The sequence below is a fragment of the Balaenoptera ricei genome, chromosome 2 (genome assembly GCF_028023285.1).
Source record: "Balaenoptera ricei isolate mBalRic1 chromosome 2, mBalRic1.hap2, whole genome shotgun sequence".
Taxonomy (NCBI): Eukaryota; Metazoa; Chordata; class Mammalia; order Artiodactyla; family Balaenopteridae; genus Balaenoptera; species Balaenoptera ricei.
The window spans coordinates 160,229,171-160,253,038 of record NC_082640.1 but is presented as its reverse complement, the minus strand read 5'-3'; the positions used below and the strand labels follow the sequence as shown (position 1 = coordinate 160,253,038).

General features: G+C 47.9%; 3 protein-coding genes across 7 annotated transcripts in view; 2 read left to right on the top strand and 1 right to left on the bottom strand.

Annotated features, from left to right (window-relative positions):
• LTBP2 (latent transforming growth factor beta binding protein 2) overlaps nucleotides 1-9,750 on the top strand; it is a 100,427-nt gene extending 90,677 nt beyond the window's left edge. For 2 of the 4 annotated variants that reach the window (XM_059914659.1, XM_059914657.1), the window contains 11 exons: nucleotides 552-683; nucleotides 958-1,083; nucleotides 1,669-1,812; nucleotides 2,680-2,871; nucleotides 2,999-3,082; nucleotides 3,789-3,917; nucleotides 4,194-4,331; nucleotides 4,429-4,596; nucleotides 4,904-5,185; nucleotides 6,187-6,336; nucleotides 6,786-9,750. In XM_059914659.1, coding sequence (XP_059770642.1) covers nucleotides 552-683; nucleotides 958-1,083; nucleotides 1,669-1,812; nucleotides 2,680-2,871; nucleotides 2,999-3,082; nucleotides 3,789-3,917; nucleotides 4,194-4,331; nucleotides 4,429-4,596; nucleotides 4,904-5,185; nucleotides 6,187-6,336; nucleotides 6,786-6,931 — 1,691 coding nt within the window. In that variant the 3' untranslated portion in view covers nucleotides 6,932-9,750. Of the gene's footprint in view, nucleotides 1-551; nucleotides 684-957; nucleotides 1,084-1,668; nucleotides 1,813-2,679; nucleotides 2,872-2,998; nucleotides 3,083-3,788; nucleotides 3,918-4,193; nucleotides 4,332-4,428; nucleotides 4,597-4,903; nucleotides 5,273-6,186; nucleotides 6,337-6,785 lie in introns of all 4 variants that reach the window. The other 2 variants (XM_059914655.1, XM_059914658.1) reach the window with 2 other exon arrangements.
• Nucleotides 8,127-14,139, bottom strand: ISCA2 (iron-sulfur cluster assembly 2). 2 transcript variants are annotated; one of them, XM_059914661.1, is made up of 4 exons: nucleotides 14,067-14,139; nucleotides 13,748-13,850; nucleotides 13,511-13,626; nucleotides 8,127-13,063 (listed from the first exon to the last, which is right to left on the bottom strand). In XM_059914661.1, exons 1-4 carry the CDS (start codon nucleotides 14,123-14,125, stop codon nucleotides 12,889-12,891), a joined length of 453 nt encoding a protein of 150 aa, XP_059770644.1. In that variant the 5' UTR covers nucleotides 14,126-14,139; the 3' UTR covers nucleotides 8,127-12,888. The 2 variants fall into 2 exon arrangements, with proteins under 2 accessions (XP_059770644.1, XP_059770643.1); XM_059914660.1 differs by having other exon boundaries at nucleotides 13,748-13,853; nucleotides 14,067-14,127.
• Nucleotides 14,140-14,425: 286 nt separating this feature from the next.
• Nucleotides 14,426-23,141, top strand: NPC2 (NPC intracellular cholesterol transporter 2). Its single transcript, XM_059915782.1, has 4 exons — nucleotides 14,426-14,656; nucleotides 17,868-17,975; nucleotides 19,922-20,094; nucleotides 22,392-23,141. The coding sequence occupies exons 1-4, from the start codon at nucleotides 14,575-14,577 to the stop codon at nucleotides 22,476-22,478; spliced, it is 450 nt and encodes a 149-aa protein (XP_059771765.1). The 5' UTR covers nucleotides 14,426-14,574; the 3' UTR covers nucleotides 22,479-23,141.
• Nucleotides 23,142-23,868: the final 727 nt, after the last annotated feature.

Here is a 23,868-nt window from a genome sequence, read left to right as displayed (position 1 = left end):
TTTCCACAGGTTAATCATCCAATGAATTTATTGAGCCTCTGCTGACTCAGGGACTGTCTCAGGATGTCCTTGTGCTAGCAGAGCACACAATCTAGTTTTTAAAGCCAAACTGGTGCAATAGATATTTATTAAACACCACCTGGGTTCAGTGTCTTCTGCTGGAACAAATAGACAGTTATGGACAATCTTGAAATTGACCAAGGGAGACAGATATGAGGACGACTCTCCATAATACACTTTGGGGAAGGTTTTCTATAAAGAGAAGTAGAAAGTGCTCTGCTGTAGAGAGCAGGGTGTGGGGAACAGGAGTGTCACAGAGGCTGAGAGCTCAGCGCTCTCCTAGATAGCAGAGCGCTCACCTCCTAGACGCTCCGCCCTGCGGGTCAGGGGAAATGATCCTGAACTTGATGTTTGGGGGTTGACATGAGCACAGTAGTTTGGAACAGATCAAGGACCCCAGAGGTTGTGGGGCATGACCTTTTAATGCCAGAGAGGTGGAGCCAGAGTAGTGACCCGGCCACTTCTGTCCCCTCTCATGACTCTGGGGACAGACACTGATGAGTGTGAGGACTTCGGAGACTCGGCGTGTGGGGCCTGGAGGTGTGAGAACAGCCCCGGCTCCTACCGCTGTGTCCCGGGCTGCCAGCCCGGCTACCACGTGGCCCCGACTGGAGACTGCGCTGGTGAGTCGGGAGGGGGTGTCCAGGGTGAGAAGCCTGAGGACACCTATTTTTAACGTATCCAGCTAGAAACTATTTTTTGCAGCTGTTTGAAGTTTGTGTATTTTCCAAACAGCAGTGCTTACACAAAAATTGAAGAGGAATATCAGTGTTAGAGTTTTCCTTTCCTGTATTCAGAAGTTAGCTTTCAGAAATCTTGGTGTTAATAGACCAAATAAATAAGAATTCCCAGCGAATAGAGAGCACACCCTACACTGTAGCCTCCACTGTCCCACAGACATAGACGAGTGTGCCAACGACACCATGTGTGGGAGCCACGGCTTCTGCGACAACACCGATGGCTCCTTCCGCTGCCTCTGTGACCAGGGCTTCGAGACCTCGCCCTCCGGCTGGGACTGCGTTGGTGAGAAGCCTGTGGGCTAGCCAGCTCTGAGCCAGGGAGGGGAAGGCCCCTGGGCCCTTGATCCCATCTCCACAGATCTTGGCTGCCCTGCATAAAGGGGCCCTACGGCCCTCCTCCTGAAATGATCAGGGTCTAACACGGCTCCATAAGGGGTCCTCATAGAGTGGCAAGGGAGGGAGATTTCAGCTCCACCCTAGAGGGGCACCTTGGCCAGGTTGGTCAAGGAAGCGAGGCCACCTTCAACCAGCAGGGGAAGCAAGCACACTAGTGAAGTCACCACCCTTCCGCAGAGACCCTAAGGTCTCAAGAGGCACATTTGGGGACCGTGCAGAGGGAGGAACCCTTCCTCTTTGTCCATTTACGGACTCTTTTCTGCCACCCTTATCCTTCTTCCTCTTCCTTCCCATGCCCTCTGCTCATCTGTTCCTCCTTCCTGCTAACTCATAGCCACTTCCACTCTTGCCCCAAGGCCTAGCCTGTTTCTTTGGGGAGGATGAGACAAGGATCTGCCCGCTGGGCCTGAGGCCGGGGCGGGGGCCTGGGCTGCCTCTCCTCCGCCCACGAGCCCGTCCTCCTGCCTGGCAGATGTGAATGAGTGCGAGCTCATGCTGGCGGTGTGCGGGGCGGCACTCTGCGAGAACGTGGAGGGCTCCTTCCTGTGCCTCTGCGCCAGCGACCTGGAGGAGTACGACGCTCAGGAGGGGCGCTGCCGACCGCGGGTGGCTGGAGGTGAGCCCCGGACCCCACCCCGTCGTTGCGCACCACCACTCCATGGCTCACAGAGCGCTTCCACTGCTCCAGCTCTTGAGAGGGACCTGGGCCGGGCCGGACTGCAGCGCAGGGATGGAGCGCCGAGGGGTGGGGAGTCTGAGAGTGGGGTGCCGAGTCTGCTCCAGGCCAGGGAACTTCCAGGAGGCTGCAGGGTTGTGATGACCCTACAGGAGGCTCAAGAAGCTATAGTGCCAACTTAGGGGGGCCCCAGGGATCTCAGATTGAGCCTTGGAGGGACCCTCAATCCAACCCCGAGGAGCTCTTGGCCGAGGGAGAGTCTGAAGCTGAGCTAAGCTCGACTCTCCCCGTCCCACTCCACCGAGAGCTGCTGCTGGGTTCAGCCTCTCAGCCCCGGCTGGACTAGGGCTCAGCTGGACTTCTCTGACTTGGGAAAAGCAAGCAGGACTCAGGACAAGGAAGGGTGGGAGGGGCAGGGGTACAGTGTGAAGCAGAGGAATGGGCAGAGAGGGCTGCCCATACGGTATGCCAGGGACTGGGGGTGCCCCACTGCAGTGGAGGGAGGCAGGATGGTACGCTGGAAGGAGCGGGGGTTTGGCACCAGAGGAACGGGGGTCAACTCTCTGCTAAGCCACTAGGCGGCTGTGTCAAGTCACCTAGCTTCTCAAAGCCTCAGCTGCCTCTTCTGCGACAGAGGGCTGAGGGTAAGCTCTCCGAAGGGTGTGAAGAGCATCAGGCGAGACGATGGAAGCATTTCACACACTGTAAAGCGCTATATAAATGGTTAGCTTTTAAAATAAATTCAAAGGCTAGGGTGCCCCAGGGGGCCATGAACAGACAATAATAAGGGGCTTCTATCGCGAATAGGCCAGAGGATCCCTGAGGCCCCGCCAGGGGAACAGCCCCCAGGCCCCATCCGCATGGGATGCTACTCTGGGCAAAAGGGCCAGCCGCCCTGCTCCAGCCTTCTGGGCCGGAACACCACGCAGGCCGAGTGCTGCTGCACCCAGGGCACCGGCTGGGGAGATGCCTGTGAGCTGTGCCCAGCCGAGGACTCAGGTAAGGCCCCCAAGGGTCCCAAATCCTCTCAGGGGCAGCTCTGCAGGGTGACACTGAAAGAAGGGGGGAGAGGAAGGGGGGGTGGCAGAACCCTTCTCCCTCTGAGCTTGGATGCCTCCCTGCACAGTTGAATTCAGCGAGATCTGCCCTAGTGGGAAAGGCTACATCCCTGTGGAAGGAGCCTGGATGTTTGGACAGACCACGTACACAGGTAACCTCCCTACAGACCCTCCTTCCCGAACGCCACTCACCTGACTAGGCCCGGCCTGGTCCTCCAGGAAGCCCCCAGGGAAGCTCTGCATGCAGTCCCTGCCTCTCAGGGCGCTTCCAACGTTCCTGTCCCAGGGCTACAGATATTTAGCTGGAAGTTCTGACCTGAGCTCCTCCTGGAGTGTCTATACAACCCCACTTCGGTTTCTCTGCTCACTCGAGGCTGAACCCTCCAAGGAACAAACTATGATGCCTTGACTAACCCAGTCACAGGGCACAGGGACACAGGCCGGAGGCAGCTGCTGGTCTCCCTGGCGCCACTTACGAAGCCCGAAACTTTGGGGAACTCACACTCAGAAAGGGTGGTTCAGGTGTGGGCTCACACCTGAAACTGCAAAAGGAAATAACAGAAACGGAAGTAGTTCCCCTTGAATGCTTGCTACGTGCCGAGCACCGTTTTAAGCACCTTACGTGTATTAACCTTTTAATCCTCATAATAACTCTAAGAGGTTAAGTAGTGGTATCCATATTTTCTAGGTAGGAAACTGAGGCAAGGAGAACTTAAGCAATTTGCCCAAAGTCACCCACCTGGCAAGTGGCAAGGCCGGAATTCGACCCCAGCCAGTTCGGCTTTGGAACCCCTAGTCCTAAGAACTGCCCCATCCTGCTTCTCGCCTTCCCCTCGCCTCAGCTCTGCCCTCCCACAGATGCCGACGAGTGTGTGATGTTTGGGCCCGGTCTCTGCCAGAACGGCCGGTGCCTCAACACGGTGCCTGGCTACATCTGCCTGTGCGATCCTGGCTACCACTACGATGCTGCCCGCAGGAAGTGTGAGGGTGAGACACCTGCCACCCCTCCCCCCCCCGGGCCCAGAGCTGAACGCTCACCCACCCCTGCCAGCCAGCCCAACTCTTGCTGGGAGTTCCACTTCCCGGGGAAGACACCCGCCACAGCGGGCAGGTCTGAGGTGAGGGAACCTACTGGAAAGGCATCCCTGGGAAGGGGGTGAGGAGGGGACGCAGTTACAAGAAAACCCCCTTCCCTGAAGGTGGCCTGTGGGCAGGCCACGTTGGCACTGCCCCTGACCTTCCTCCCATCTCCCTGCCTCCCAGATCACGACGAGTGCCAGGACATGGCCTGTGAGAATGGCGGGTGTATGAACACAGAAGGCTCTTTCCACTGCTTCTGCAGCCCGCCCCTCACCCTGGACCTCAGCCAGCAGCGTTGCGTGAACAGCACCAGCGGTGCGGGTCAGTGTGGGGGGGGGGGGCCATGGGGCGGTGGGGCAGCAGGGGGAGCGGACCTGGGCTGGGGGATCTCACATGCCTCCGTGCCCTGTGCCACCAGAGGACCTGCCTGACCATGACATCCACACGGACATCTGCTGGAAAAAAGTCACCAATTACGTGTGCAGCCATCCCCTGCACGGGCGCCACACCACCTACACTGAGTGCTGCTGCCAGGACGGCGAGGCCTGGAGCCAGCAGTGTGCTCTGTGCCCCCCCAGGAGCTCTGGTGAGAAGGGCGGCCTGTGCCTGAAGAAGGGAAGCGGGGACACCTGCAGAGCTGGGCGGGGCCCCAGGGTAGGGGATGTCCTCACCTTGGAAGGGTGGATTTAGAACGGAGTAGGGCAAGTCAAGGCCCTGTCTTCCGTCCCTGTTGTTTGGGGACAGAGCGGGGCAGGGAGTGGCGGGGGAGAGGACGGCAGTCCCAGCACGCTCCCTCTCTCCGTGGGGTGGTGAGCGTGAGCTGGGGAAACAGCACTCCAGGCTTCAGCTACCAGGAGCCAGGCCCAGCTTCCTCTCTCCCTCCTCCCTGACAGAGGTCTACGCTCAGCTGTGCAACGTGGCCCGCATTGAAGCGGAGCGGGAGGCCGGGGTCCACTTCCGGCCCGGCTATGAGTATGGCCCAGGGCCCGAGGACCTGCACTACAGCCTCTATGGCCCAGACGGGGTCCCCTTCTACAACTACCTGGGCCCCGAGGACACCATCCCCGAGCCGCTCTTCCCCAACATAGCCAGCCGCCCAGGGGACCGCACACCGGTCCTCGAGCCTCCCCTGCAGCCCTCAGAACTCCAGCCCCACTACGTGGCCAGCCATCCAGGTCTGTGTTGCCGCAAAAATGGGGAAGAGGTGGGCTCTGAAGCTGTTTCACTTCCATCTCCTCCATGTGCTCATCACTGTCAGCAGGGTGAGGACAGGGAAGGGAAAAGACCACCAAGGCCCCTCATGGGTCACTCAAGGGAAAACTCCAAACGCCCGGGTCACACACTAACACCTCCCTCTGACGGACTAGCACAGGGGACACACAGAGGTACAGGGCATCATCCTAACCTCAAAAGCTGCCTGTGGGAGTTGAAGAGGGGGACAGCAGCATGTCCCGCCACGCCGCTTACAGTACGCAGGATACCCTGCTCTACAGGTTCACACTCGTGACCTGAAATGGGAATCAAGGATTTCTAATCACTTTAAAGGTCCACTGTGGTGACCCAGTTTGTAAGTGGCAATGACCCCAGCACTCAGGACTTGGATTCTAATGAGGAAGTCGGGCCTGGCATCTGTGCAGTGGACGCAGTACCTGCCATGGGGACAGCCACTGCATCAGACTGATCAAAACTGCACTGAGATTAGGGACAGGGTCTTTTCCAGGGGAGGGGGGGTTGCTTAGAGAAAGAAGAGGGTTAGGCAGATCTTGGAGGAGTTTTGCTTTGTGGTGAGTGAGGGTAATTCCCTTTTGCTACCAATCGTATCCGCCCCAAAAAAACTATGTAAAGATTTTAACAAAATACCCTGCCGCCAACCACAACAAAATCAAAACTGTACAGGGACACCCAAGCGCTCAGGAACCCTGGCGTTGTGAAAGCAGTGAGTCCCAACCTCCCCAGAGCCCTCATTTAAAGTAAGCATGTCTCCCCATCTAAAAGGACACGTACTTATTTTTAAGAGTATTGCTTTTTGTCTCAGCATCTTTCTGTGAGAGTGTTATGATCCTCCCCACCCCGACCCCAGGAGTTCATTAGAGGAAACCCTCTGAACGGAGGGCGAGGGCCCCAGGGTGGAGTACAAGGCCTTAGACCCCTTCTCTCTCTGACTCCCTCCTACCAGAGCACCAGGCCGGCTTTGAAGGGCTTCAGGCAGAGGAGTGCGGCATCCTGAACGGCTGTGACAATGGCCGCTGCGTGCGCGTGCAGGAGGGCTACACCTGTGACTGCTTCGAGGGCTTCCAGCTGGACATGGCCAACATGGCCTGTGTGGGTAGGTTTGGAATCACAGAGGCAACGCCCAGGGAGCAGGACGGCCCTGCTGGCTCCATGTGGAAAAGTCAGACTGGCCCACTGCTCACTGAGGGTACAGGACTGAGCCTAGCTGGGAGATCCACTGCTGCCCCCTAGCAGGCCTGCGGGGATCCAGGCCGAGCGGTGAGAGCTCCAAAGGTCTACGCTGTGTTTAGAAAGCCCTTTCCATGGAGGTTCCCAGATAGAAGAAAGGCAGGGACAAGATAGCATGGTCACAGTATGGGCTCACTATCACCGGCTTTGTGTCCGTGAGTTGCTTCCTTTTGGGCAGTGACTTTATCCTCCGGCCGCCACATCTAGGATTCCACTGCAGGGCAGGGGTCAGGGCTTAGTGGCCAGAGGGACAGAGGCAGCAGGCCGGAGGCATGTGGGCTCCCTACAGCTCTCTCTTCCCTCTCCTCCTCTTAGATGTGAATGAATGTGATGACTTGAACGGGCCTGCAGCACTCTGTGTCCATGGTCACTGCGAGAACACGGAGGGCTCCTACCGCTGCCACTGCCCCCCAGGTTATGTTGCCGAGGCAGGCCCCCCACGCTGCACCGCCAAGGAGTAGCAGCGAGGGGTCAGTGCAGGCAGTTACCTGGAAATGGGCCCTGGCCACAGGCGGGGCCTTGAGGAAGCTTTCCTAGTTGGGGAGACGACATGAAGACACCGGGCAGCTGGCCCTGCAGCCAGCTCCCAGCCAGCCTCACCTGCTTTTCATCTGCCCCAGCTTCGGCTCTGGCTGTGAGCTTCTGTCACCAACTCCACACCGCCATGCCCTTGCTTGGCTCAAACACCACCAAATGCTTTAATGCTTCAACCACTGGCCGTGAGGCCCAGTCTGCCATCTGTCCTGGCCTTGCTATGGTATGCTTACCAAAGGATGGCCCTGAACCAGCCCCTCAAGCTGTGCAAACATGCAAGGTCCTTCGGCCTCACACTGCACACACCCTTTTCCAGCCATGATCCACGTATCATCCTGATGATTCCACACCTGGATCAGAGGCTATTATCTGCCCTGGGATGGTCCTTCAGAATCTATCAAGCCAAAAAGGATTGGGGGGAGTTTGGGGAGTGACTCCAATGCCTCCTCCCAAGAACCATCACCACCACTCAGCCAATCTGGTCTGGGCCAGTTGTGCCACATCTCCACCCTGTTGCCAGTTCTGTGGCCCCGGGGAAGGGCAGAAGATCCCCTCATCTCAGAGAAGCAAGACTGATACTATATTGCTAGTAAGAGACACAGATGAAGGGGAGCAAGGAGCCTGAGAAAGCAGCAAAAAGGCAATGTAAAAAAATATGGGGAGTTGATAAAAAAAAGGGGGAGCCAGGGCTTTATACAAGTCTAAAGAAAATATTCAGTAGCTTCAGGTAAATAAACATTCAGAATCTACCCAGCAATAGCTCCTGTACACCACAGCAGGGGCTGCCACAAAGCAGGGTGCCCACCTCCAAAGACCTCTGTTAAATACATACTGCTTCTTACAGGAAGCAAATCTCTCCTGGGCTCTCCTTTTGTGGACACCAGTTTGATGTGCTAAAAATAAAGAGGTCTATTTTCTAGTTTATGAAATACAGCGTAATCTTGTTTAGGGGAAGCGAGATTTCCTATGTTGTTTCTTCTCTCTACTCAGAGGCCTCTGTCCTCTTGCCCTTCATAAAACGGCTGGCTGGCATCCCACTGAGTTTACAAGTAGAGACTCACTCCAACCTTGGCTAGCTGGGAGTTTAAAACCACGGTGGAATAAAGAAATGTACATCTGGGCTCTTCTGTTTTTGTTTTTATTTCATATTAAACCAAATTTATAAACCAAATTTCTTGGCTGAGTCTAAATGTTAGAGATGAGGCTGTGCTACCCCCTCGCCAGCTCTGCCGACAGCCTATGATTGGGTTCCAATATCCAATAGGAAAAGGTTCTTTCCTCTTCCAAGACAAAGAAAGCTCTGACTTTGCATTTCTCTGATGAATGGCAATGTAAATGAACAAGGCTCTGTGCGCCTGAAGACACGGAGATGAATGCTCTTTTCTTAATCTGTCCTGTCCTACCTGCTGCTCTGTCAGCCATCACAAAATAACTTATTGAATGCTTGCTATGTGCCAGGCCTGTGTTGAATGCTGTACACAAATTTCATTTAATCATCCAACAATCCTACTTACTATTTTTACTCCCAATTTACAGATGAGGAACTTGGACTTACAAAGCTTAAATAATTTGTTCTAGGTCACTATACTAGTTGAGAATGTTCTCAGCAGACAAAAATATATAGTTCTTAAACATATGAAAATATTCTGACCTTCATTCATAATAAAAAGAAATACAAGTTAAAACTACACTGAGACACTTTTTTAAACTGTCAGATTGGCAAAGATTTAAGTTTGTTAAAACTCCTAGTTGGCAAGCACCTGGGGAAAGAGGTACTCACGTACATAGCTGACAAGAGTATATATTGACAAAACTTCTGAAGAGGATAATACGGCAATGTCTTTCAAAATTATAAAAGCACTTACTCTTCAAATCAGTAGTTCCACTTCTCGGAATTTAACCTTCAGATATATTCTCACCAAATGTAAACTGACATATGTAAGAGGTTATTTATTATAGCATTATTTGTAATAGCAAAAGGTTAAAAGCAATTAATTGCTATGGAGCCCTAATAAGAAAAAAAAAAGTGTCTCTAAATGCCTGGGTAAGATTTCCAAAATAGATTAAGGGAAAAAGGAAGGTTATACAACAAAGGGAAGCCTACGCTGCTATTGCTATTTGTCTAAAACAGAGGGGGAAAAGAATTGGATATCTGCTAACCTCATCCTTGCCACTCCACCTCACACGCCATATTTCAGAGAACTCACCATTCCTCAATATAGCCTTCGGACACTGCACTTTCTTAAATGCTGTCCCCACTGCTCCTCCTCTCACCCCTCACCTTCCTGTTCGCCCTTCCCAAGATATTTCATGCATTACACATACTTCCTTGTATTAGAAACACAAATGGCACACTGTGCATGCTGTTCTGCACTTTTTTTACTTAATACATACTTGCACATAAATGGCTGTCTCATTCTATTTTATAACTGTATACTTCTCCATTGAACGGATAAATCATAATTTATTTAATCAGTCCCCTATTAATGGATATTTCCATTGTTTCCTATCTTTTGCTATTAAAAATAATGGTGTAATGAACATTCTTGTGCATATGTTATTTCACATTATATCTACGGAATTGTACCTGTGGGCTAAATTCTTAGAAACAAGGGTAGTTGATGGGGAGGGCAACAGAGTGGATGGGCACAGGATTGGGAGACTTTTCACTGTATTCCCTTTTGTGTCTTTTTGAATTTTGTACCATATGTCTTACCTATTCAAAAATAAAATATTTTTAAATACAGCTGCTGGACATAGACTGCTTAAATGCTCCCTCTCTTTATATACTTATCTGACTATATTTTACAATTAAAGCCAGATGCTAATTATTTCAAAACTTCTTAAAGCAAACTTCCTTTAAACAGCCCTGCGGCATTTCTGTGGAGAAATGGCAAACAAGGATTTTAAAAGAGCAATCATAGACATCAATGCAAGATATCTAGAAAAGTAGAGGAGTTTCCTGCTTTTGAGACAAACATGCAAGGCCATGATAATGTTGCAAGGGACAGTGTTAGGCTCTGCCCACTGCAGGGTGTCAGTTCAGGGCCAGAGTTCATGGGAGGGCTACCCCATGACAGTCAGTGCTGCCCACTTCTCTGTATAGGATGCTCCTGCCAAATGTTGACCCTCCGCTCATGCTTTATGACAAAAGACCAAAAGAATGGGGCGCAATTCTCAGAAGAAAAGTTAGAGAAAGAAGAGTATCTTCTTGGACACCTACCTTAGTAGTCCTTCCTAATCTCTTACTTCTGAATCCCTTGTAACTGGTCAACATTCCCAAAGAAACTAAGGGTGGGTGGGACACCTATAGTTTATATACCACTGGTCACTATCAATCATGTAACTGAAGAGTATGATTCCGCAACAAGGAAAGATCTGGATGTTGACCAAGAAGCCCCCTCTTTTTGAGCCGACAACATAAAGATTCACACATAAAGCAGAGGGAGGGCTCCTGTGCCTTCAGTTCGTACACAATTATGTTTGGCTATGGCAATGGTGGGGCATGTTGCCCCAGGCAGTCACTAGCTTATGAAGTTAAATAAAACCAATTCTGCAATAAATAGCGTCTTGATAACCTCCCCTCAAAGTAATAGGGAGGCAAAAAAAATCTTCCAGCTGATACTGGAAGAGTATAACATTTTCCTAAATGAACTGCACAGTGAGGAAAATTTGTGAAAACGTCTGCTGGCTTTTACGGCCTGCCAGGAAGAGGGCATCTGGTCAGAAGAGCCTGCAGAAGATCTTAAACCTATTTTACCACCACTTACTATTATTCCAAGCCAACTGCCCTGTCCCCTTGATGCTATCAACTCCCCCTGCCCTGTGTTCTTAAAATTTCTACATTGCCCTCCTCCAATGGGGACCTCTTGTCACCACCTCAGGTTTCCCTATGAAGCTTTTCCAGTGTGATAAGGTGATTCCTCCCTAACCCACCCTTTGGAAACACAAAATTCCAATTCTTCCGTTAATAGGAGGTATTTACACATGGTCAATCAAAGAGACCCTGTTCCTGCCTAACTGACCACTGGAATTTAATTTTTTATTGAACAACTAAAGCTATTATGCCTGTGCTAAGACCACCATATAAATAACCCACAAAAATATCATGGAAGAAGAGGTTTAACACCTAAAATTAACAAAATCTCCTTCTAAGGAGGATGAAATGACTTAGTCTGAGCTGAAAATCTTATTAGGCCCAGGTATTGGCAGCAACTTTCAATGGCTTAGCAGAGTTACACACAGACACTTCCACAGTATGCTGCTTTCTGCCCCCTTCCATGCATATCTGCTAAAAAAAAAAACTGCTTAGGTTTCTGAGTGTCCCCTTCTTTCATCTTTGTACACGCTGCACACACGATAGGTTTGTCTTCTCTAAGTCCTAGGTTTTCCCATATTGAAAATGTAAGTATGAAGTTTCTGTCTCAGATATTTTGTCTCTAAATTCTGTATTTCTATTTTTCTAATGGTAAATTCTTTATTGAATGACCTTAATTCCAATCCAGTCTATAAAAGTTTCAGTCCAGTCCAGAAATACAAGATTTGCTGACATGAGCTTTTAGGCTCTCGAGGAAAAGATGGGTTTAACCAATAATCCTGACAGAATCAACTTGGTTGTGGTTTCCCCAGCATTAGCATTCATTAATCATTTGTCATGGTGGTGGTGGTGTTTTTATCTTGTTTTAGTTGTCTGTCCATGCAGTTCTGGCTGCCCCAGCTCCGTCACACACAAACCACGATTATTTCTAGCTCTTTAGCCTATTTAAGTGCTATACCAAACAAGTATTTTAAAATTCATTGGAATTTGTGGCTAAAAAGCTCTTCTTTCAGTGACTCTAAAGTTAAGATTACCAAGTTTAACAAATAAATATACAGGATACCCAGTTAAATTTGAATCTCAGATAAACAACAAATAATTTCTAGTATTTAGACACACTTATACTAAAAATTATTTGCTATTTATCTGAAATTCATATTTAAATGGGCATCCTGCATTTTATCTGGTAGTCCAAACTAAAAAAAAAAAAAAAAAAAAAAAAAAAAATCCCCAAGTATCTATTATCTATGCCAAGAAAGGGACCAATTCCTGCTATGCAATGAGACCAGAAACATTTTACACGACAAGGTAAGCGAAGCAACATATTCTAAAAAGAGTCAGTCACTAAATGATCAAAGAAGCTTAAAATGTCTGTGTGAATATGGAGTATGGAGGCTATTTGTCAAACAATTCAAGTATCAGTGAGGTTTAGGTCCAAGTTTTCTGGGTGATGGGCGATTGGTTTTGTGAATCTAGCAGATTCATGAATATGAGAGGAAAATGTATCTGCTGTAACAAATGGGTAGCAGAGAATGGGCTGCAGAGAAAATAAGGGTAAGTCAACTAGCACATTCAGGAAGGATGAGGTGAAAAAGATAACATTTCATTTGCCTTTTTCATCCTCTCTGGCCTAGTAACCAGTGTTCAACCTACCCAATCTGTGACCCTGATCCACAACACAAGTAATTAAGGACTTTCTTTAAAATGAAGCTTTTGTACATAGCTATACACATATGTACAAGTAGCTCTGAAGGCCAGAGAATTCCAAATTCTGGAACCTTGGAGGCTCTACAGATGATACTGGTTTCAACAAGTTACTAAATCTTAGGTAATATGCTAAGTCTTAGCATCTACAGGCTTGGCCTTACAACTGTGTGGGAGAAATTAACTCAAGAGTAAAAGCTTCACATTCTGAAAATAAATAGTGGTGAAACACAGCATTCCTGGATTGAGGGAAATCAAACTGTGAGAGGGACATGATTGGAAGGAAACCTCTAGAATTCTTCTAATCCCAGGTTCCTCAAATCCGTAGCGATGATAGTAATCTCTGGGTCACCTGTCATCACATCAAAGTTTGACAGAGAAGGATGACCCACAGGAGCAGCCTTGCTGTGCTTGAGGATTGTTCAACACTTGAAATGAGCTTCGGATCAGTTCTTGGCTGAAGTCCACATGGGCCCCTTTCACGAAGGCCAAGCTATCAGAGTCAACCACCACTCTTGCCCCACCCTGTTCAAATACCCTGAAAAGATGGGAGGAAGGCATTAATGAATATCATACACACCAAAAACATAACACCCTCTGAGCCCAGAGATGCACATCCTCTGTTTTCTGAAATACTAGAGGAAGCTTCCCTTATTACCCCTAACAGGTGCTGATCTTCTTTGAGGCAAAAAGATTCAACGGAATGAATACTAGGAAATGTTTAGTGATTTAAGCCTGGAATCTTTCTAGTCCAGCCTGACCCTCTACCAACTACCCTATGCACCTAGACGGGCCAGTTTTCCTCCTATGACTTAGTTATTTTGAATCAAGACAACAAATCTTCACTGTATCCCCACTGTGTGAGAAGGGTGATGTTAAATTATCCTTAGCAAACGTTTTAAATGTGGAATAAAAGTGCACCTTAAACTGGAGACACTTTTATCCCTCCTGCACATTCTCTGGGAACCCACCCCTTTCTCCTTGCCTGTCGTCGGGGTTGATAACTGTATCCAGTGAAAATTTGTATTGGAATCCGGAGCATCCACCTCCCTCCACCTCCAGCCTGAGGAATTCTGACCCTTCGGTGATTTCCAGAAGCCTCTGAAATGCAGGAAGGGGGGTCAAGAATGCCAGGCGTGGCGAGAGAGAAAGGTGGGCCACGGGGAGATCCCCCCACTCCCGGCCCTCGCCCGCCACCGCTGCCCCGCGTCCGGCCTCTTACCTGGACGCAGCTGTCGGTGAGGTGGATCTGCCCTTCGCCAGCTTCGGGGCTGGAGGACGACAGTTCCCGAAGCGCCCGAGGTCCGCGGGAGGCCGCGAGGAGCCTGCTGCGCAAGGGGGGAGGGTGAGCCTGGGAGCAGAGAGGCAGCTGGCGCCCTCCAGCTGGACAGCCTCAAGCCAAACCTCAAGTCCCTCCAGCTGGACAGCCTCACGCCAAACCTTCACCTCCCCCGCGAGCCTTAGCTTCCCTTTAGTCCTGGAGGCACAGAACCAAACACCCTTCCCAGGTGCTTTTCTAGGCTTGGTACCTGCCCCCTTACCAGGGAGTGACTGCTCTCAGAGCCGCAGCGGTTAGACACAACCCTCTGACGGCCGCCATTTTCTTCCACAAGCACCGCCCCTCGGATTGTCCCAATCCCCTTCTGCTTCTGGGCCTCGGGAGGCGGGATCCACAGAGACCCCGCCTCTGAGCACACCTATTGGGTGGTGCAGGAGGAGGGGGGATTTGATTGGCTAGAAATGCTCCCATTGCGGAAGCGGGGACGCACCCACAAAGCGCGGACGGAGCATTGGAGAGAGGGGCCGGGCCGGAGGGAGATGGAAGCCGGCTGGCCCGGCAGCAGAGCGGACCGGATGGGCGGAGTTTGCGAATGTCTGGGACACCGTGTCTGGCTCCCTGGAGCCGGGGGCGGGGCGCGGGCAGGCCTCGGACCCGGTTGCTGGTGACCGGTCGCCTGACGGGGCTCCTCCCCCGGCCCGCCCCTGAAGGTTTATCTTGTGACCGCGGAGTCTGGTTCTTCTTTCCTTGAGCTTGCGGTCTTAGCTGCGATGCGTTTCTTGTGCGCCGCGTTCCTGTTCCTGGCACTCAGCGCCTCCGCCCTGGCCGAGCCGGTGCATTTCAAGGACTGCGGTGAGCCCCGGGGCCAGCCTGAGGTTCCCTCACCCTCTGCGGGAGCCCCCGACAGAACCCGGTGCTAAGATCTCCGAGCTAGGTTGGGTGGGTCCCGCGGGTGGCCAGGCTCAGCCTCGGACCCCTCGTGGAGTGGGCTGGAGTGGGTTGGGGTAGGGGACAGGTTGCTGGCCTGGATGAAACCCGACCACTCACAACTTTTCTCCTTCCTTGGAACTTGTGTTTGGGATCCCAGCACATTCCTGGAGGTGGGCCTTTTGCTGAAGTTTCCTAAAGATTGTAGGGCAAACAACCGAAGGTCCATGTGCAGCGTTGGGCGTAAGGGGTGAGGCGCAAAACTGCTTTTTATTTATGCCTTGTGTCTTGGATGTCCTCTGCCTCTCCACTCCTTTTGCTTTTTTAAATTTCCCTTTTGCTGACAAGTCGAAAGTCAGTTCTCCTTTTCATGAGTTATTCCGTTAGGGCGTCCTTTGGGCTATGGAATTTTGTGATTCTTACCAGTTTTCCCCTCCTATTTATAGAACTCATGTTTCGGGTCACAACTTGTGATGCATAACCCTCTCATGCAACTGTGGTTGGAATCTTTGTTGAGAAACACAACAGGGGGTAGAAACTGTGAGTTCCTTCAGTCAAGTCTATCAAATTGTTTGAGCAGAACTTTTCTGAAGTGGAGGGGTGTAGTAATAAATGCAAGAGGCATGAAACGGATTTTATAAAATTTATGAGCTGGAAGGAAACTTAGAGTTCCTATAGTCAATCATTGAATTCCAGAGATGTTAGGTTACTTACCCAGTCACATAGCAGAATGGCAACCAGAATAAATTTGCTCCTTCGTATCCAGTGCCCAGATAATAGTAACTGCTTAATAAATATTTGTTGGAAAAGTAAATGAGGGAAGAAATACTCTTTCCACTATATCTCCAAAATTCATGTTGAGGCAAAAGCAAAGTTGGGGGCTAGGAGACAGGTGTGATTAAGGAATAAAAATTGCTGGCCTATTTATACTTAACAAATGCTGTTCCACTGAACTAGGAGACTGGCATTTGAAAGATCCTATTATCACCTCAAATTACTGCCTTTCCCTCCATTAAACGTAGTGGCCAACATTTGGATGAAGACACTGTTAACTTTATTGTCACTCAACTCTCACAATCTATTTTACAGATGAGGAAACAGGCACATAAAGGTACTTGCTCAAGTTCTTACAGCAGTAAGGAACCAGGTTCCTAGTAAGCAGTATGAAACTAGTGGGTGTTTGTGAGTCACTTTAACAATGTTTCAACAGTAACATTAACACTAAAAAGGGGGGGGGGACTCGCCTGTTCGTCCAGTGGTTAAGGCTCCACGCTTACACTGCAGGGGGCACAGGTTTGATCCCTGGTCAGGAAACTAAGATCCTGCAAGCCGCGCGGCACGGCCAAAAAAATTAAAAATTAAAAAAAGAAAAACAACTAAAGAAACTAAATCCTGACATTGTTCTGCTCATGTGAAAAAAGCAGCTGTTAGACCTATGGCAAAAACCTCTTAAGGGAAGGAGAGTTTCAGTTACAGACTTTCAATTTACTTTTGAATTGGGAAATACAGTGTAAAAACTTCAGTGCCCACATCAAAAGGTTTTTTGAGTCCCACTCTATGCCCCCTTTCCCCGAAGTGGTATTTCCTCAAGTGAGAAATGGGGCCAAGCGAACTAGTTTTGCAATTTTTGCAGGTTAGGACTGAGAAGTTTGCTCTATTGACATTGGAAATCCAGGAACGTCTTGTCAGCAAAAATAAAACTGGATGAAGGAGCTACAAGTACTGCCCTCTACTCAGTTCCTACTAGATCATGTGACCCAGCCTTGAAAGAAACTAGAAGTTGAAAGCTTCAGCATAAGCACTGATTTTCAATAAGCTGTTGACTAAAATTCCGGATATTTTTTTTCCTGGCCATAGACGATAGGACAGAGTGGAAGAGAGTGCTTAAAGAAGAGAATCTTGTACTTATTGTTTGAGAACTTTGCCATGATGGAGAAGCAAGTTGGGGATAGGGAACTGCAAAGTATGATTTACAGACCTAGCTGGAGCAGTGTTAGTCAATACGACACAACTCTTCCACCCAAGAGCAGGCAGATAATGTGCTCTCAACCTGCCATTTCCTTTCTGTCTTCATGCGTTCTACTTCTGAGACAGAGTCCATATTGTCTAGATCCATAATTTCTACCCACAAAGTAAATTTGAGGTGAGAGGCTCACCTTTTGTATGAAAGGGAAACTTGCTAACCCACCCAGGAGCAGCTACTCTAGATTGAATTCATGGACTAAATCCCAATATGATAGTAATAATGAATACCTATATAGCATTACTATGTTCCAAGCACTTATTTCAGAGCTATATGTGTATTAGCTCACCTACCCTATGAGGTAGGTACCATTATTAGCCCCCAGAGAGGCTAAGTATCTTGCCTTAAGGTTCCATAGTAAGTAATGGAGCCAGTGAGATTTCAAAGCCAGTTGTCGGATCCCAGAGTCTAGCTGTCAGCAGTGGTATATGAGTGGCGGAGCTTAAGCTTACCCTGTTGTTTACTTGCATTCTCTGCCATTCAGCTGTCTGGTTTCAGGGGCCTGGATGAACTAAGGAGATTCTTAAAGATTTGTACTTAACCTTTTTTGGTCAAGGTATTTTTGTCCTTGTTTAGACTGAAAAAAAAACACACACCCTGCCTCAAAGACACTTATTCTGAAGAACACAGGTTCCAGAGTAGAGTGTACGACAGGTGCATGCTTAAAATTGTTCTCATCGGTAGGAGTATACAAAGCTCAGAGACCACTGATTTGGCGAGCTACCAGGACAGGATTGAAAGATGGTAGGGAAGGGCAGTTAGGGAGCAGCCAGTCTCAAGATTCCAAATAGAAACAGTAGCCGTGCAACCTGAGCCATCGCTTATGCCCTGTGTGCTGCTTTAAAATCCTGTGACAGGATGGAAGGAAGGGTGGGGATGACTTTCCCTGGAATAGCCCTCCCAGGATATAGAGCAGGGGAGCTGACTAGGTATACACAATAATTTCTTTAATTCCCTTTCACCTGTCAAATGTGAACAGTTTCCCGGGGACCACGGATGGTCGGAGAAAGAACTCATCCCCATTGGGAAGGCAGAGCACCTTCCCGTTAGGTAAGAGACAGCCTAGGTGGTTTGTTTTCCCACCCATTTCAATAAATTTTTCTTCTTTTGCAGGTTCTGGCGTCGGAGTTATAAAGGAAGTGAATGTGAACCCATGCTCCACCCAGCCCTGCCAACTGCACAAAGGACAGTCTTACAGTGTCAATGTCACGTTCACCAGTAGTGAGTAAAAGTGGCTCTTACCTTCAAATTCATCTTAAAGCGTAACATCAATCTCAAATATTGGAATAAGTGTGGGAATATGAGGGAGGGGAATTGCAGTCAGGAATTCTGTGACCTCCCTCTCAATGGGCAAAGCTTGGATTCACTATGCTCTTACACTATGCTCCCTTCTCATACTGGGTTCCTGTATGCCTGTTTCTCGGAATCCATAGTTGCCAGACTCCCTTCGAGCAAACAGGGGGATTTCCATGTTTTCACAGGTCAAAGAAGACAGCTTGGCTTCTCTGTGCCCTATTTTGGTCCGTATTGCACAGTGGATTTCATGGGAATGTCAACTCTGCTTAGCTACTGACTGCAGAGTGTTAGTACAGAACCCAACCCTGTAGACTCTGGAACGCCTCCAAAGTGTTATTTCAAGCAATATATCTTCCGGCTGTTAAGTCTATATTCTGCCTGAAAATATAGGAACAATTAATATTTAGCCTCTGTAAGGTTTGGGGAGCTCACTGGTGACCCAAGAAACAATCAAGAAGCTTTCTTCTTCAACTTGAAAACATGTTATTGGAACTTGTTTCTTTCTGGTACCACATTCATTTCCTTCAGATTCCCAGGAATCTAGACAATGTGAAAATCTCTGTTTCTAGAAAGAGCATCTACCTTGAATCTTTCCCTCATTTTCTATCCTATGGAACTAGACTAGACAGACTAATTAGGAACTTTGAGATTTCTATCATCTCTTCTTTGTAAGCCTAAAGACAGCTCTAAGTCCTAGAGTTGTTATCTCTCCTGGACAATACCCTGTCCCCTCTATTGTTCCAAACCAAAAAAGTACCTTCTAAACAAAAGTAATTCCCAACCCAGACAGAAAGAAAGAAGCAGAGCCAATGCTCTGGATCTCCAGAAGAATCTAATAGCGCATAACTCCAATTGCCCTAATTTTAGTATATTTATTCCTCCTGCCCAACTTGCAGTATTGGAGGGTAGAGGTTAGCAAGAAATGTTCCTCTTTCTTTCACCCAGTTTCTAAAGGGTTACCGCTTTCACTACTGTTACAGCCCGTGGCATTTCTATGGAGACTCCTCTTCCCTCTTTCCACATTGTCTTCCATTTTATTCTTTTTTTTTTTTTTTAAAGAAATTCACGTTCTTTTTTATTTATTTATTTATTTATTTATGACTGTGTTGAGTCTTCGTTTCTGTGCGAGGGCTTTCTCTAGTTGCAGCAAGTGGGGACCACTCTTCATCGCGGTGCGCGGGCCTCTCACCATCGTGGCCTCTCTTGTTGCGGAGCACAGGCTCCAGACGCGCAGGCTCAGTAATTGTGGCTCACGGGCCCAGTTGCTCCGTGGCATGTGGGATCTTCCCAGACCAGGGCTCGAACCCGTGTCCCCTGCATTGGCAGGCAGATTCTCAACCACTGCGCCACCAGCGAAGCCCCCATTTTATTCTTAATTTCTATCGGAATCCTTTGGACAGGGTATTTGAGAATTCAGAGACCAGTCTCCCCAAACCCTTTAAGATACGCAATACACTGACAGAATCTGATGTAAATAGTAAACAAAGTTTACCACCAAAAATCAGTTAGCTTGTTCGATAAAGTTATTTATCCATCCAGGTGGCTCTGATTCTCCTGCGAAACTATGAAGGCAGTGAAGAGCAAGGTGGGGTCAGCAGCAAAGAAAACAGCCCCCGCTGACTGCTTTTTTTTTTTTTTTTTTGTATAATTCAGTCATTTTTCAAATTTCAGAGTGAATGCTTGCTGTATAGCATTCATGGAGGTACTAAGTATAACTCCAAATAGAAATAGACCCTAGGAATTAAGAGGTACAGGATTTGGTTTGCTATCACAGCAATGCCGTTGCTTGAGAATATGTCTGAATTTTTTATTTAGAGTTTGGAAATAGGCTGTTTCCTTCACCATCTTATTCTCTTTTTTTTTCCTCTTAGGCACTCAGTCTCAAAGTAGCAAAGCCGTGGTGCATGGCATTGTGATGGGCGTCGCAATTCCCTTTCCTATTCCTGAGCCTGATGGTTGTAAGAGTGGAATCAGCTGCCCCATTGAAAAAGACAAGACCTATAGCTACCTGAATAAACTACCCGTGAAGAGTGAATACCCCTCTGTAAGTGACATTGTAGTTGAGGACACCGAAGGTCCTGTGACTAGATTGGAAATCTGAGGAGAGGGGGCAGGAAGAAAAGATTAGAATAGGAATCCTTCATCTCTATGAGGAAGAGTCGGACACCTGGGAGAAAGGAGTGTAGGAATCTTGAGCTGGGGCCGAGAGTTTTCACTGTGTCCCTTTGTTCTTTGTCTCTTGCTTAATGGTCATCCTGGGCCTAACGATGCCTTTTTTATATACAGTATTTCACTGGATTCTTGTGACCACCTACGTAGAGGTGATACTATTCCCATTTTACAGATGAAGAGATGTTAGCCTCCAATGCTATGCAGTATGAACAGAGTCCATTCTGCCAAGAATTACAGCCTAGATTGAGACCCAGGTCTCATGATTCCAAAACCTGTGCAGTGTTACAAGATTTTAGCTAGGTACCAAATAGTTCAAGATTTCAAGTAGCCAGAGCATTGTCATCAGGAAAACCTGGTTTCTCCATTAATCTCTTAACAAGAAAGCAGTAATTTGTTAGGTCCGTAGCAGAGCGGTGGCTTTTTCCTCTGCTTTCTCTCCTCTGCCACCACCACCACCCCCAACCTTCACCTCTGACTCGCCCTGCTGTACCTACTTCTTTTTCTACCAAACACATGTGAGATAGAGCCTGCTGGAATGAGCCTGTGTTAACAATATGAATCTTGATAAGAATGGAGGAAGTAAAGGGATTACTTTTTTTCCATGAAGAAAAAGAGCTGTATTTCTTAAAAGGAGATCAAGTAGAACCAGGAGCAATCTGGCCATTTATTTCCTAGAAACAGCAAGTAATTAAAAGACATTCTAAAAAGACTCAAATATAGGGAGTCAGTGCTTAAGAGGTATCAGAGACCCTAAAGGTCGGGAAAAGATTTGTAGATTAATTTGCAGAGCAGTCATGTAATCGTGGGCATATCTGAGCCTCAGTAACTCAGAGTGTCTAGTTAGGGCCTGATACCGAGTAGGCACTTAATATATGGTAGCTATTGTTAAGTGACATTTCATTTGTTTTTTGTTTGTTGGTGGTTGTTTTTGTTGGTTTTGCCATGCCACGCAGCTTAAGTGACATTTCATTTGAAAACCAGCTTAAACTATGTTAATGTGTGCACTAAGTGAAACAGTAGTTAATGTGTACTAGTCTTGAAAAACTTATCAAACAAGTTTCAAGAAGCTGGGTATCACTGTCACTCAAATGTTGCATTCTGAAGAAACATTTTGAGTACAAAAGAGAGGTTGTAACTAAAAGCAAGTAAGCTTAAGAAAGGACTGGCAAAAAAAAAAAAGAAAGGACTGGCAAAGTGCCAGTGATTTATTAAGAATTAGAAGAGACAGCTCATAGTATGAGTGTAACAAGTCAAGGCAGAGATCTCTGAGGGGGTACATTGTTGGAAAAAAAAAACAGTTTAAGGGCATTAATCAAAACTGTATTGCCACAAAGGTCATTGTCCCTGAAAGTATTCACACAACCCTAAACTTCTTTGAACATCCTTTGTGCTTTGACATTTCCTTTTCCAGCTAACAAGTAAGTTTCCTGAGACCTAGGAATCTAACTTTTTACTCTTCATACTTCATAGGTAAAGTTGAAAAAAGCTGGATCAGGTTGTCAAGATGCATGTGAAATTGTTTAAATGTAAAATTATTTTTCATGGATGGCTTCATTTTTTTTTTTAATTAATTAATTCATTCATTTTTTTTATTTTGGCTGCATTGGGTCTTTGTTGCTGCGCGCGGGCTTTCTCTAGTTGCAGCGAGCAGGGGCTACTCTCCGTTGTGGTGCGTGGGCCTCTCATCGCAGTGGCTTCTCTTGTTGTGAAGCATGGGCTTTAGGCACACGGGGTTCAGTAGTTGTGACACACAGGCTTAGTTGCTCCACGGCATGTGGGATCTTCCCCGACCAGGGCTCAAACCTGTGTCCCCCGCGTTGGGAGGCGGATTCTTAACCACTGCGCCACCAGGGAAGTCCTGGCTTCATTTATGTACCATTGATCTCAGAGGGAAAAGAACGCTTTAGAAAATGTATTTGAGAAGCTAACTAGACTAGGATGTGGCACTGCTAACACCAAGTCCTAGGTGTAACTTGGTTTGCCCTTCTAAGCTTAAGGACACGGGCTGTGCCCACATCCCAAGCAGCCTTCATGATGGCATGACTTAAGAAAAGGATGAGGACTTAGGCAGTTTGTTACAATTTACATTTAGGATTCATAGTTAAACCCATTCTGGATTGAGGTGAGGTTCTAGTTTCATTTTTCCCAATTCTTTTTCTCTTTCTCCAGATAAAACTGGTGGTGGAGTGGGAACTTAAGGATGACAACGACCAACGTCTCTTCTGCTGGCAAATCCCAGTACAGATTGAAAGCTAGAGCTATTTGATGCCAATATGTCTGTCTGGGGGTGAGAGAGCACGGGTGGAGGGAGAGGAGGAGAAATAAAGTCTAAACTAAATCAGTACCATAAGATGAAAGGAATTTCTAGACTGCCGTTCTAGCTTCTCAACCTCCAAAAGCATCTAAGACCGTATTTCCTGAGAGCTCAGAACTGTCGCCCCTGTATTATCCTTTGTAAAAGGGTTGAAGGAAAGAGGAGAAAGTGAGACTGTAGGGATTGATTTAATTGTCTTCGGGGGGGGGGGGTTTGTTTGTTTGTTTTGGTTTGGTTTGGTTTTTGCTTTTGGAATAAGGAGGGTCTAACCAGACATGATCCAAATGAGGCTGCTTGGGGGATATTGGATAACTTGCCCTAGGGTTACCAGCCCTTGCAGCAAAGCATGGGTTCCAAACCACATCCATCTAGGTGGGATATTACATCTGCAGGTTCCTCATCTCCACGTGCCTCGCTGAGTTCAGTGCATCTGGCCAATGAGCTTCCTCACCTCCAGCTCCGCTGCTTCACCGGCCATGACTTGCTCTGCAGTGGTGTCCAGCGCGGTAGTGGAGGGGAGGTATTCTACGACAGAAATTCTCTGCAGTTAGCTCATGTCTCCTTTACTATCTTAGGTGGTTTTCATTAAATGCATCACTTGATTAGCAGATGTTTGATTTTTTTTTTTTTTTAACAACACTAACTTGTGGCTTCTTTACGCACCTGGGAATGTCCCTTTGAATAAATAAAAACTCGTCAATCTTTTCTTCTGCATTTGGGCTGTGGACACCTGCTTCTTTCACAGAGTATGTTCCCCCAGATCCATGGGAGGTGGACACCCGGTCCCATGGTCCCAGAGTGCAGTACTGTAAAGACATGACTTTCAGAAACTGCCGTTTCTCCCCTTCACACAGTTAGGCCTCACCTCTCTGCCTTACACAAAATGACCTTGTTTGCTTCACTTTGCACAGTCTTATGCCACCAAGTGTGCTTGAAAGAAACAGTGAAAGCAAACATCACCTAGTTGAATAACAACATCTGCAAGGTCAGGGCAACTGAATTTGGGGTTGAGGCGGGGAGTAGGAAGTTACAAGTTGGCATAAGCATGGCAATCTTTGGGAACCTCCTGCCTTGAAGAAAGCTTAGAAGCTTTAAAGATGAAATGTGAAGTTGCAGGAAGTAATGGCTAGATTATTTAAATCTTGGGGTGTCCTACTCTTGAAGTACAAGTATAATCATGGGGCATATATTTTGCTGTTTTGAATCAATGTACTATCAGTCAGGTTTTAGCTGTCACAGAGATTACAGCCCTATTCACGAAGGAGTTGGGTAATGTGGAAGGTCATCTCTTTTAGGCTGGGGTGCTTATGCAGCAAATAAGTCATTTGGTCC